Source organism: Arachis ipaensis, chromosome B01 (assembly GCF_000816755.2).
Source record: "Arachis ipaensis cultivar K30076 chromosome B01, Araip1.1, whole genome shotgun sequence".
In the NCBI taxonomy this organism is placed as follows: Eukaryota; Viridiplantae; Streptophyta; class Magnoliopsida; order Fabales; family Fabaceae; genus Arachis; species Arachis ipaensis.
In genome coordinates this window covers 1,508,251-1,520,744 of record NC_029785.2, presented here as the reverse complement: position 1 = coordinate 1,520,744, position 12,494 = coordinate 1,508,251, and the positions used below count along the sequence as shown (strand labels likewise).

General features: G+C 31.2%; 2 protein-coding genes and 1 long non-coding RNA gene across 3 annotated transcripts in view; all 3 read right to left on the bottom strand.

The window, feature by feature from the left end:
- Nucleotides 1-12,494, bottom strand: part of LOC110268623 — a 26,086-nt gene that overhangs the window by 11,741 nt on the left and 1,851 nt on the right. The window lies entirely within an intron of this gene.
- Nucleotides 805-2,970, bottom strand: LOC110268613 (GDSL esterase/lipase At1g20120-like). Its single transcript, XM_021115124.1, has 3 exons — nucleotides 2,742-2,970; nucleotides 1,297-1,552; nucleotides 805-1,057 (listed from the first exon to the last, which is right to left on the bottom strand). Exons 1-3 carry the CDS (start codon nucleotides 2,943-2,945, stop codon nucleotides 864-866), a joined length of 654 nt encoding a protein of 217 aa, XP_020970783.1. The 5' UTR covers nucleotides 2,946-2,970; the 3' UTR covers nucleotides 805-863.
- On the bottom strand, nucleotides 7,958-10,970 carry LOC107635449 (phospholipase D alpha 1-like). Its single transcript, XM_016339305.2, has 2 exons — nucleotides 9,097-10,970; nucleotides 7,958-8,665 (listed from the first exon to the last, which is right to left on the bottom strand). The coding sequence occupies exons 1-2, from the start codon at nucleotides 10,766-10,768 to the stop codon at nucleotides 8,217-8,219; spliced, it is 2,121 nt and encodes a 706-aa protein (XP_016194791.1). The 5' UTR covers nucleotides 10,769-10,970; the 3' UTR covers nucleotides 7,958-8,216.

Genomic DNA, 12,494 nt, shown 5'->3' with positions numbered 1-12,494 from the left:
AGATCTTTTGTAACATTTTTTAAGTGTTACAAAAAATATCTATGGTAACATTTTTCTAACTATTACAAAAAATATCTATGGTAACATTTTTTTAAATGTTACATAAAATATCTATTGTAATATTTTTTAAGTGTTACAAAAAATATTTATGGTAATATTTTTTTAAGTGTTACAAAAACTATCTATTGTAACATTTCTCTAAGTGTTACTAAGAAATATCTATTATAACATTTCTTAAAATATTACTATAGAATATCTTTTGTAACATTTTTACTAAATGTTATTAAATCTTTAGAAAAATATTAGTAAAACTCTTTAGTAACATAGGGTATATTTAATATTTGTTAAAATGTTACTAATATACATAGATAATATTTTAATATAATTTGGTAACAATTTTTAAATGTTAGTAAAAGTCAATTATGTAATAGTGAAGTTGCGTTCAAAGATAATTTCTCATACTAGAATCTTGCATTACCCATGACAGCAAAAAAGAGTTGAGAAGAAAAACTAAACGATGCTTAACTACTTGAGATCTAAGCACATGGAGAAAGAGACCAAAAATTAGATAAAAAGAAAAACCAAATTGAAAGTCTTACAAAAATTATTTCCGAATGAATATATATGCAACAAGTTGCGAAAAAAAAATAGTTAAACCTTTTTTTATGAAAATCAATTAGAGCATGCTTGTTAAAGTGACAGGGAACGAATTTTCCTAATAAAAACGATGTTAAATCACAATTAATAACAAAGTCTAATTTTTATTCATTGAAATAATCAAATCTTAGGTCCTAGCTAGCTTGGTAAATTATAATATGCATAATTCATTAGACAAATAATTAATATGGAAATTAAATTCAATTTTAGACAAATTGATCAATGGTCTTTTTTATTAAATCTGAGGTAATAATACTGTAAGTTCTCTCGGTAGGATGATAACTGTCCCAGAAGACATATTTGGATGCATCTGTGCAGATTTTCAATGAAAAAGTACTACAAAATAGGTCAAGTTCCATGCTTGCAATGCCACAACATGCTCTATCCACGCTTTCAAATCCTGTTCCACAGTCACTTAAATAATTACTATATATATCAAATTTCCCATATGAATATGAATGTAAATTCAAGCGTAGTTAACTTCACGTGAAGTTGATAATTAAAAGTTGTTAGATGACAATTTAGTCAAATCAGTCAAATTTTTTAATCACTCTCAGCTATTAACTTCAGATGAAATTAAATCCACGTGAATTTTCACCTTAAAATAAAGACAGATATAGATATAGAAAATAAACTGACCAAATTGGTTGGGGTGTTGAATAAGCATATTGAGTGAATTATGAACATCAAGGTATACAATTCTGGAACCAGAGAGGGTCTTCTTGAGAGCCATAAGTGATTGATAGAGCATGGTATTGTAGACTTGTGCTGCCTTTGTTACTGGTTCCACACAATTCCTTTTTATGCCTCCTCTCACTGTCCTCTGCATTGGGATGCATCCTAATGCTGATAAGCTCACTGTTCCAATCCTTCTTGCTCCCAATCGATATAGTTCCTTTTATTCATTCAATTCAATTCATCATCATTATATACTATTTGTTTGAATCTAATAATTCAACTTTTTCAATAGTTAAATGACTGATTATGGTAAAGTAGTGTTATTGATAAAGGAACATGAGACATATTATATATGGGTGGAAACTCAGGTGAAGTTGACTTCACGTGAAGTTGATATTTGAGAGCCGTTAGATGATTTGACTGATTTGACTAAATTTTCATCCAACAGCTCTCAGGTATCAACTTCATGTCAAGTCGACTTCACTCGAGTTTTCACCTTATATATGTTCCTTGTATTAAATTAAACAGTTAAATGACTGATTAATCCGATTAAACTAATAGTCTATCTAATCGGAACCATAATAATATCACACACAATTCAATACTACTTGATTTGTATTACCCTTTGCATTTTAAGAAGTACCATATTCTAATATCACTTAACTTTAGGCCTAGGGAGTTAAAAGAAAGAACCACTCATTAAACAAAAACACTTGTTCATAATTCGAAGGGAGTCACTTAGATAAAGACACTGAAAACGTTTTTTTATAAAGATGTTTTTTAATAATTAAAATTTAACACATATAATCGATTAAATTGTGTTATTTTTATTAAAATTAGGCTAGACAAATTGATTTGACCGAAAAATGGTGAATCAAATCTTGAACTGGTCTAAATTAATATCATTTTTTATAGAAAATGACTACAATACCCTATTATAAAAAATGACTAAAATACTTCTATTATATATATTAATTTTGAGAATCCTAAATTTTAGTTCTTTATTTTTCTATTGTAGGATTAGGATTTAGAATAAGATTTGATTCACCATTTTTTCAGTTAAATCAATTTGTCTAGCCTAATTTTGACAAAAATAACATAATTTAATTGATTATATATATTAAATTTTAATTACTCAAAAACATCTTTAAAAAAAGACGTTTTAGACGTCTTTATCTGAGTGGCTTCTTAATCCCAAATTCATATTCATACAAACCACTAAATATTTTCTAGCATTATTCTTGCATTTGAAAATTTTAGGCCAAATTAAAACTACATACTACTAATTTCATAAGTGAGAATAAAACTCTTATCTTATTTAACCAACAATTCAAGCTATAAGTATTATTCAAATAAAGGTCTTCTAAATATTCAATTGCATATAGAGTAATTAAGTATTTACATACCAATATAAATCTTGTTGTTAATCTGATAAGCCTTCTTGAATATTGTCTGACATTGTAATGGACTCTCCTATATGGTGTGAGAAAATATGTTCCTGCAATATCATTGCTTCCCATGCTGATGAGAACTATGCTCTTTTCAAGAATGTAAGCTGTTCTTTCTTCTCCCACAGCACCCTTAAGTTTTCCAATGTATTCTTTGAACATGTCTAATTGATCCTCTGTTGACAACACTGACTGATATATATAACAAAATCATAAATAGAAAAGAAAATTGTTAGAGGATCTTGTAACACATACATAGTCTTAGGAGTAATTAAGGTTTTGAATGAGCACTTATAGTTTAAAAATTTATAATCAAATTTATTATAGGTTTAATTACTCTGTTGGTCCTTATAGTTTTGTGAAATTTTCAATTAGATCTCTATACTTGGTTGTAAAGCTACTGAAACACCTATAGAGCCTAACTTAAAATTGAAGCCAGCTGAACCAGAAAATGTAATGGACAAAGGGAGATATCAGCGATTGGTAGGGAGGCTAATCTATTTATCCCATACCCGCCTGGATATAGCCTTTGCTGTGAGCATGGTAAGCCAGTTTATGCATTCACCTGGTCAAGAACACATGGATGCTGTCTTTAGAATCCTAAGGTACTTGAAAGGGTCGCCTGGGAAAGTGTTACTCTATAAAAAGCATGGACATCTTCAAGTAGAAACTTATACAGATGTAGATTGGGTTGGGAATGTCATGGATAGAAGGTCAACATTTGGGTATTGTACTTTTATTGGCAGAAACCTGGTTAGTTGGAGGAGTAAAAAACAGAGTGTTGTAGCACGAAGTAGTGCAGAAGCCGAGTTTAGAGCAGTGGCTCATGGAATATGTGAAGCAATATGGGTAGAGAAAATCCTACAAGAACTAAAAGTTTCCATCCTCCACCAATGAGGTTGTATTGTGACAACAAATCTGCAATTTTCATTTCTCATAATCCAGTGTTGCATGATAGAACTAAACATGTTGAAGTTGACAAGCATTTTATCAGGGAAAATATTGAGAGAGGACAGATTTGCATCTCATATGTTCCAACCACGGAACAATTAGCAGATATTCTAACTAAAGGATTACCCAAGAAGACTTTTGATAGCATAATAAGCAAGCTGTCAATGAATGATATCTTCAAGCCAGCTTGAGGGGGAGTGTTGACTAAATCAAATCAAAATCAGATTCCTAATTCCTTTAATGAATCTTTTATGTAAATAGAATTAATTATAAATCTTTTCCTTTTTGGGTTTAGCTTAATTTTAGGGATTTTATGATTAGAAATCTTTCCTTTATTTTAGGCTAGTATTTTTCCTTCTTTCCTATTTTCTAGTTATTTCTATTTCTGTAATTCCTCTATAAAGAGGCTGATTCCCTGTACATTTGATAACACAATACATTTAAACACTTCAATTCTGAATTTTTTTGTGGTGAATTAATGGCTTACATCATTTTTTAGAGGCAAAGCACAATCTCAAGCATGTAAATTTGGGATCTCATTGGATAAACAATTTGCTACTACAATCATCTCCTCGATTAAGCCTCAAATCAAATTTTAAATCCTTAATTTTATAGTTTCAATGAAGAAAAGATAAAAAAGATTACAGTTGATTCAAGAAATAAGGAGTTGAGCTTGAGAAAAACCCCTAGCTATGACTTAGAGCAGATAAGAAAAATTGATTTTCATTTGAGCTCATTACACCAACACTAAAAAAAACAATTCGTCAAGATAAAGAACAATGTTTTAAGTTTAAAAATTGAATTTAACATATAGAATTAAGGTTGTGATTCATTATCTCCTTTATGGTTTGCTGTTTGTATTTTTGTGTCAATGTTATATATTTTTGTTTATATTCAAATGTAAAAAGCAAGAAAATAAGGTATTGTGAAAAAGCTATTAAGTGAAAAGACTGAGGAAAACAATGTTATATATATATATTTTTTTTGTTTACATGTTTCCCTGTGTGTTTTTGAGCAATCTGAAGCACAGTAGCGCAATGTATATATATTTAATGAAAAGGAAGCCAATTAAATTCTAAGTTAATTACTATGGTGTGCTTAAAGATAGTATCTAATTTATTAAAATTTATTATAAAAAGTAAATTAGAAAAAGAGAAAATATAAACACCCATTCATAATTATCATATAATTACCCAAATTCCAAGCTTTTTGCAGCAATAGAGAATCTAAATTAAAAAAAAAAAGGTAAAATTGGAAGTCTTGTAATATCATATATGAAAAATCAACTGATTCTCTTTATATTCAATTTCTTGATGCAACAAGAAAAAAATACCTCAATCTAATTTATTCATTGGTTTGAAAATTAAATCAAAGAAACTCACTCAATTTTAGGTTAAATAAAGAAAATTCTAAATTCTCTGACATAAAATTCAAATTAGTAACTAAATAAACAAAATTAAAATACGTAAAATTAAATTAAAATTAATTCGTCATATTACAAACATTTGAATGAAACAAATATCACTTCTAAAAATCTAAAAAGAATATTTAATTTTTACGTGTAACTCTACTATTAAAATTATGGTTGATGAATTTAATTCCACTAATAAAAAAATAGTTTAATTTTTCTAGAAAAAAGTGTATGGAATAATAATTTTGGACTAACTTTTTTTTATTTAGATTCAACAATATAGAACATACATGTCATTCTTAAAACTCTGAATCTAAGACATAATAATGCTTAATCAACCCAAATAATTATCACTTTTATGTTAAGTCTCGTTGTTAATAAATTCGTGCTATCTATTAAGTTTAACATTGTTTGCTCTCCGTCCACATGTAAAATATGGCAGAATGCATTAGATGCAAAACTTAAAACAATATTTTTTTTTAATTTATTTTCCAATTTTAAGTAAAATCCTTCTCCGGTCCCCTCACCATTAGAAAATAACAACACAGTCCTTATCTATTTTCTCTGTGTGACTGAAAGGACCCTTTTAACCGGAAGTACCGATAAAAGAATTTTTTTAATCACATAGAGAGAATGATTAAGGACCGCGTTGTTAATTTCTAATGATAAGAAAGCGCTAGGTCAATTTCGTAAATGGTTAAGAATCGGAGAGGGATTTTACTCTTTATTAGCGTAGAGTTTGATTCCTACTCCAACTCTATCAACACGTTGGAGTGGATGTGAACACTCTGGAATGGAAGAGTGAGTGGGTCAGTGGTGGAAGTGACTGTGATATATATGGCTCTCCATCAAACACGTCAATGAGAGTGGCGATATTAACACCATCGGTCCATCGCTCAAGTTGTTAGAGTGGCGATATTAATACCATCGCTCAAGTTGTGGTTGGACCGTTGATTATTTAAAGGAATAACCACTTTGTTAGCTAACAAGAGCTGCATTCAATGTAGGGCTGGTAATCGTAGGGTAGGGTAGGATTTGAAATTTACTCTAATTTTATCTATAAGTTAAAAATTTTATTAAAACTTTATTCTATTCTACTCGTGAGTTGAGAATTTCTCAATCCTAACCCTATCCGCACCTTAAAATTCTAAATCATACCTTATTCTATCCTACCGTAGAAATATCAAATCTTTCTAAAGTAAATATAAAATTCATTCATTTTGAATTTTATACATATTAATAACATAAAAAATAAAAAACTAATACTTTAAATTATTAAATTAACTAACTAGTTTAAAGGCTGTTCACTTATTGTAAATCATTACATAAGGGAGGTTGTGGATTTAACTCTCACTTCCTTTATTATATATCTAATTTTTAAAAAATATGTGTTATATATGAGGTGTGGATAGAATAGAATAGGATACACCCTAAACTCGTACCCTACCCTACTTGCAAGAATACCCGAGCCGTACCCTACCCTACCCAAACGGGTTGGACCGGGTTGGATACCCGCGCCCTATCCTACCCAAACGGAGTGAATCGAGTTGGATACCCGCAGCTAGGATATAAATTGTCAGCCTAATTTAATGGTAGCTAATTAGTAATTTTTTTAATTTTTTTATAAAAAGAAATGTAAATTTAAATTATCATTAAAAATATTTAAAATTAAAAAATAATTTTTCAAAGTGTTGTTTAAAAATTATTCAAGTAATTTAGATATTTAATGTTGTCATCTGTTTTTTCTCTTGAACATTATTTTGCTCCATTGACTACGTGAATGCGTGATTGTTGTCTCTATTTTTAAGAATAATATCTTCCATTTAAATATATTAAGATAGAAATTCAGGTACAATTAACTTTATGTAAAGTTAATAATTGAGAGTCACTAGATAAAATTTTGGTCAAATCAGTCAAATTATTTAACTGTTCTCAACTATTAACTTCACTATCAATTTTGATTCATCTTTCTATATGATTTTATTTAAGATCTTTTTAGTGAAGTGAGAATTAGTTCATATATGTGAAAAAAAATTAAACTCATGCCTTATTACATGTTTCTTTTTTTTCTTATTTATGTGATTAATTTTAGCACAAAATCAAAAAAAATTATAGCCAAAGCAACAATAGTATATTGTGTATATATGGTTTCACTACTACTTTTACAAGTGTTTTTTTATTTTGTTTTATGAATTGATTTTAAAATTATATTTGATTAGTGAATTTAATTTTAATTTTAATTTTAATTTTGTGATGTTGAATTATTAACAGATTATTATTTAAATAATTATTTTATTGTTTTAATTTATTTGTGAGATAATTTGAAAATTAATTATATTTTATAATAATAAATATAATTATAAAAATAATTATCATGTTATGTATATTTTGTCCACTCATAAAATTTTCTGGATTTATCACTACCCATCAGAATGCTCTTTACATATATATCCTGTAATAATTAAGGTTACTAAACCCATCAGAATGCTCTTTTCATTAAAAAAAAATCAAATCCACCGCTAACTAGATAACCAGTAATCCACGTACCTGATGGTTCTATATTTCACAACATTTAAAAAAGAATTTAATCACATGCAAAAAATGGTTATTAATAAGTAATAAGTACTAATGCGTGTTTAAAAAAAACCAAAATATTTGGTATTTGATAATTAAAAAAAATTAATAAAAAATATCCATAAAACACACTACACCTCCAAATTAACCCTCTAAATTTTAATATTAAAATAACCATCCGTACACTAGTAAAATGAACATCCGATATATCTATTGTTTACATTGTTTAATATTTTCATTGTTTACCTATACTTTTCCTTAATTGAATTCAAATTTGCCGATCCTAAACGAAACACACAAAAGAAAGCTTAGATTATTAAGAAAAGATACCCGGTGGTAGGTGCATGTGAAGTTCAAAGAACCTCCCGAAAACATCAAATGTCATGAGATAGTTAACTCTCAACATGCAACTAAATTAAAGACAAGTATTAGTCTGAAGCAAAAAGAAATCAAAATGTATCAGGATGCCACCATAAATAAAGCAACGAAGGAATACCTCAACCTAGAAGAAGATCCCGAATAAATGGAAGCCTCGTGTATATGTCATCCTTTCCTAGAATCTCAGCATTAGTGTCCGGAAAGAACTCAAATCCAGGAAGCTCTGTGATGGTTCCATCGTCAGAAATGTGATAAGGATAGCGAAGAAGGTGGCCATGAAGGTCAACGCTAGATATATCGGAATATGATTTCCAATTCTCCTCAGCAAACTGGTTCACCTTCTCAATACATGCTTTACTCTCAGGGTTGAGGAAGGTGTTTTCATGTTTGCCAAGATGCTCCAACCACAAGGACCTGCGGAAATCATGCACCTGGCCCGTTGCACCGTTTGGCCCGCTAGCCAAATAGTAGGGTTGGTAAGCTCCCATGCCAATCTCAGTGTCTCTACCACCATCCATGGATCTCTGGTTGATGTTGGCCGATCCAATGATTATGTATTCATCATCAACTGCCAATAATAGAGAAAAAGTAAGATTATGTTTAGTTTGTGTTTTTATTTAAAAAAAAAAAGTAAAAATTATTAGTCATAGCATATATTTATACGGTCTGTTATAACTTAACAAGTTAGTTAGAATTTGAATTAGTTATATTAATTAGTCGCCTTATATACATACGATAAAAAAAATTCAGGTGAAGTAGACTTCACGTGAAGTTGATATCTGAGAGTCATTAAATAAAAATTTAGTCAAATCAATCAAATTATCTAACAATTTTTAGGTATCAACTTCACACATGAAGTCGACTGCACCTGAGTTTCCACTGTATACAATAACAACCAAGTTCACCTTCTCACTAGACGCACGTATCATAAGTTTTTAACTGAGTTTGGTAGTCTTAGTGATTTAATATAGTAAAAGTTTAGATTAACTTTCGACATACCTATCATTAGCTTAGAATGTACATAAATCATGAAGCGCCTGGCCTCTTGGGCTTTCTGGTAACTGGAACCTTTGGATGGCTTGTCTGGAGGTTCATACTCTCCTTGCTTCTTCACCTCTCGATTTCCAAGGCAGAAGAATGCCAAATAATTTTGAGGTTCTTCATCAATTCCCGCTTCCTTGATTGCTTGATTAATGTCCCTGTACATCTTTTCTATTGTTCCTTTCTGCAAATCTAACATTTTCCGAACAAAGGAACATTCTGGGATACCCTCAGGCCACATGGGAATGACAACATACACAGCGAACCTTTCCTTGGCTTTAATCTTACTAACAATTTTAAGTGTAAGCTCCGTTGCAATTTGATGTGAAGCATCATTTTTTTCAGAACTATTTCCTATAAAATACTGGTTCTCAATATAGATGAAGCGCTCGGCAGCTCTAATAGCATATATATACGCATCGTGAATGCTCCGATCTGTCTTCTTATTCTTCCCTCGAAAACCTTTTTTTGTTTCAGCAGCTTCTCTAAACAACTGAGCATTCCACGTCTCATGATTAGGCTCAATTATTTGTTGGTCACTTATGACATCTTTAACCTGTTTCTGTGGAACAAGTATGCCCTCTTTTCCTTCCTTCTTGCAGCTCTCCACAATGCCACGGTCACCCATGACATCTTCAACCTGTTTATCTGGAACAAGTATGTCCTCTTTACCTTCCTTCCTGATGCTCTCCACAAAGTTTTTATAAACATCCCATGCAACAGGCCCTTCAAGGCGACAGTGCGCGTCATGCCACGGTTCTCTAGGGCCTCCTTTTGTGATTGCAGTACCTTCAAAGTTGGGTTGATGAAAATCCCTGCTGTGCTCACCGTCCGGGCCCAAACTGCTAAAAAGTGGATGTGATGGAGTGTCGAATCTTCCTTTGCAGAGATCTAAACCCCCGATAAAACTCACTAATCTTCTCTTCGCATTATTGGTCAATGGAGCGTCCACAATCACCACTTTCTCGTGATGAGAACACATCCATTTCTCATGAGTACGTAGAACACACTCCACACCAGTGCCTTTGAAATACCGTTCCGTTTCTTTGTCACAAGTACCCATGAGTCCTTCATTTTTAAATAACCGAACAGCTGTTACATCGTTCCAAAGAAGTAGTACAACTCTTACACCATCTTTCTCTTTTTTCTTGAGCAGCTCACCAAGTGTTTGGACACTTCCAGGATTCATCCTTGGATCCCTTATGAGGGTTATCTTAGTGTCAAGAGACCAGGCTGTAATGTATATGAAGTGTTTTGCTCCATTGATTTTATCAAACATATCCTCCCAGCATCCGTGGGACTCGTATTTCCCAAGTCCGGCATCGGCTTTTCTCTGGACAAATTCATCCCGGGTATGAGCATCTTGGAAAAGAGTTACCTCACATCCAATTCTCTGTGGAAAGCATCTGGTGGGAAGCCCTAGCCATTTTTTAGCTTTAGAAAACTGCAGCCTCAGGTGGATTGATGCATTCAATGGCTTCTCATTCTCATCCACTAGTTCGAGCCTTCTGTCTATAGGACACTTTTCCGAGATATCCCCAGCAAGTACCCATGCTTGTGCAAAGGCATCAATTGGTAGCTGACCAGTAGGTTTTGCATAGTTGTCGTCACAGTGCAGGACGAATACCATTTTTGATGCTTTAAGGCAACATACAAAATCCAAGCGCACTTCCCAACTAGAATTGTTGGGTTGTTCTATATTTTTGCTTACACATTTGGTTTGCCCCACAAAAATAGCCACATGGTATCCAGTTACATGTTTCCCCGTGTTTTTTTGAGCAATCTGAAGGACAGTAGCGCAATGTATATATAATTAATGAAAAGGAAGCCAATTAAATTCTAAGCTAATTACTATGGTGCTTAAAGATAGTATCTAATTTATTAAAATTTAATATAAAAAGTAAATTAAAAAAATTTAGACACCCATTCATAATTACCATATAATTAGCCAAATTCAGAGTACATATTTCCTTAAGCTTCGGGATTGTCTTTCTCTGACAATATGTACAATTTTAAATACAAGAGTAAAAAATATTAGCTCTCTCTTAGGGTTAAATGCAGCAGTGAAAGCAAGTCATTGGAAATGGGACTAAATGACTAACCGAGGTAATGCTACCGGCCTTGGTGCCATTTTCAATCCCCGAAATAACTACCTGTATGGTTCCGTTTAACAAAACCGCTGCCATTGCTAGCCTGCTGGAAGTGAAAAGATTGAATGTAAGATTGAAGATCGCACGAAACAAAAGCTAACTGCTTTCACATTCTTATCATCTTTCCTGTCAGGATCTCCTCTCCATACAAACACATACATACAAAATCTAAGAAGAAAAGAATGAAAAAGAACAAAGGCTAATAACAAAACCTAGAGAGCACTCTTAACGAGTTTCAGGAAACAAAGATCAGCTTAAAAGAGAAGGCGCAATTTTGTGCGACTGATGAAGTAGATATGGGGAAGTATAAAATAAGATTATTCTCTAAAATAGCATAAAATTTTCATTTTCGTTTATACCCACATTGCAAAAATGTTTAGCAAAACCGCTGCCAGTGCTAACCTGGAAGTGTGGACAGATTGAATGTAAAATCGAAGATCCCACGAAACAAAAGCTTAGTTCCCTGTACAATCACGTACATACAAAATCTAAGAAGAAAAGAATGAGAAGGAACAAAGGCTAATAACAAAACTTAGAAAGAGTTACCGAGTTTCAGGAACCTATCAGCTTGAAAGAGTTAGCAACAATAAAACACATCCCAGGGGTGTGACATGTAAATAATAAAACAATATGGTGAGATGCAACATAGTTTTAGATTTTTGTTGACTAATAAAACACATCCCAGGAGTGTGACAGTAGACGATGAATATTCTTGAAATTTGATTCGACATTGCTCAAAATTATGTACGTGATTGAAAAAAGTAGGGGCAACTGTATAAAAACAGGCTGGCCAATGATAAGGAAAAGTCATATTACATAATTAAAATTATGCAATAAATAATTATATTCAACCATTTGTAATATTTTGCCAAGTTAATATAATTTGTAATAAATAATAAATGAAATCATATTTGTTATGAAAAAAAATCTATCTATGTATTATGCTTTTTTTTAAACTTAAATAAAAAACATAATTTATTCCATTAATTATTTAAGACGAGATTGATGGAGGCATGAAATCACGTATTAACAAATATTAACTAAAAAATTATGTAAATAGGCATCATTTCATCGTAATTTTATGTTATTGACTATTAGTTGGTGTCTTAATTTTTGTAGAGTATTTTATCCAAATATTGTTACTATAAAACAAAATATTTATATTATTAATAATATATGTTATATATAATTATAAATTTTGAATAT

Coding starts and splice junctions, on each gene's coding strand:
- LOC110268613 (XM_021115124.1), bottom strand. CDS start 2,945: ATGTTCAAAGAATACATTGGAAAACTTAAGGGTGCTGTGGGAGAAGAA. Junction 1,553..2,741: donor TAACAACAAGATTTATATTG/GTATGTAAATAC, acceptor AATGAATAAAAG/GAACTATATCGATTGGGAGC. Junction 1,058..1,296: donor TCAACACCCCAACCAATTTG/GTCAGTTTATTT, acceptor ACTGTGGAACAG/GATTTGAAAGCGTGGATAGA.
- LOC107635449 (XM_016339305.2), bottom strand. CDS start 10,768: ATGGTATTCGTCCTGCACTGTGACGACAACTATGCAAAACCTACTGGT. Junction 8,666..9,096: donor ACATTCTAAGCTAATGATAG/GTATGTCGAAAG, acceptor TATTATTGGCAG/TTGATGATGAATACATAATC.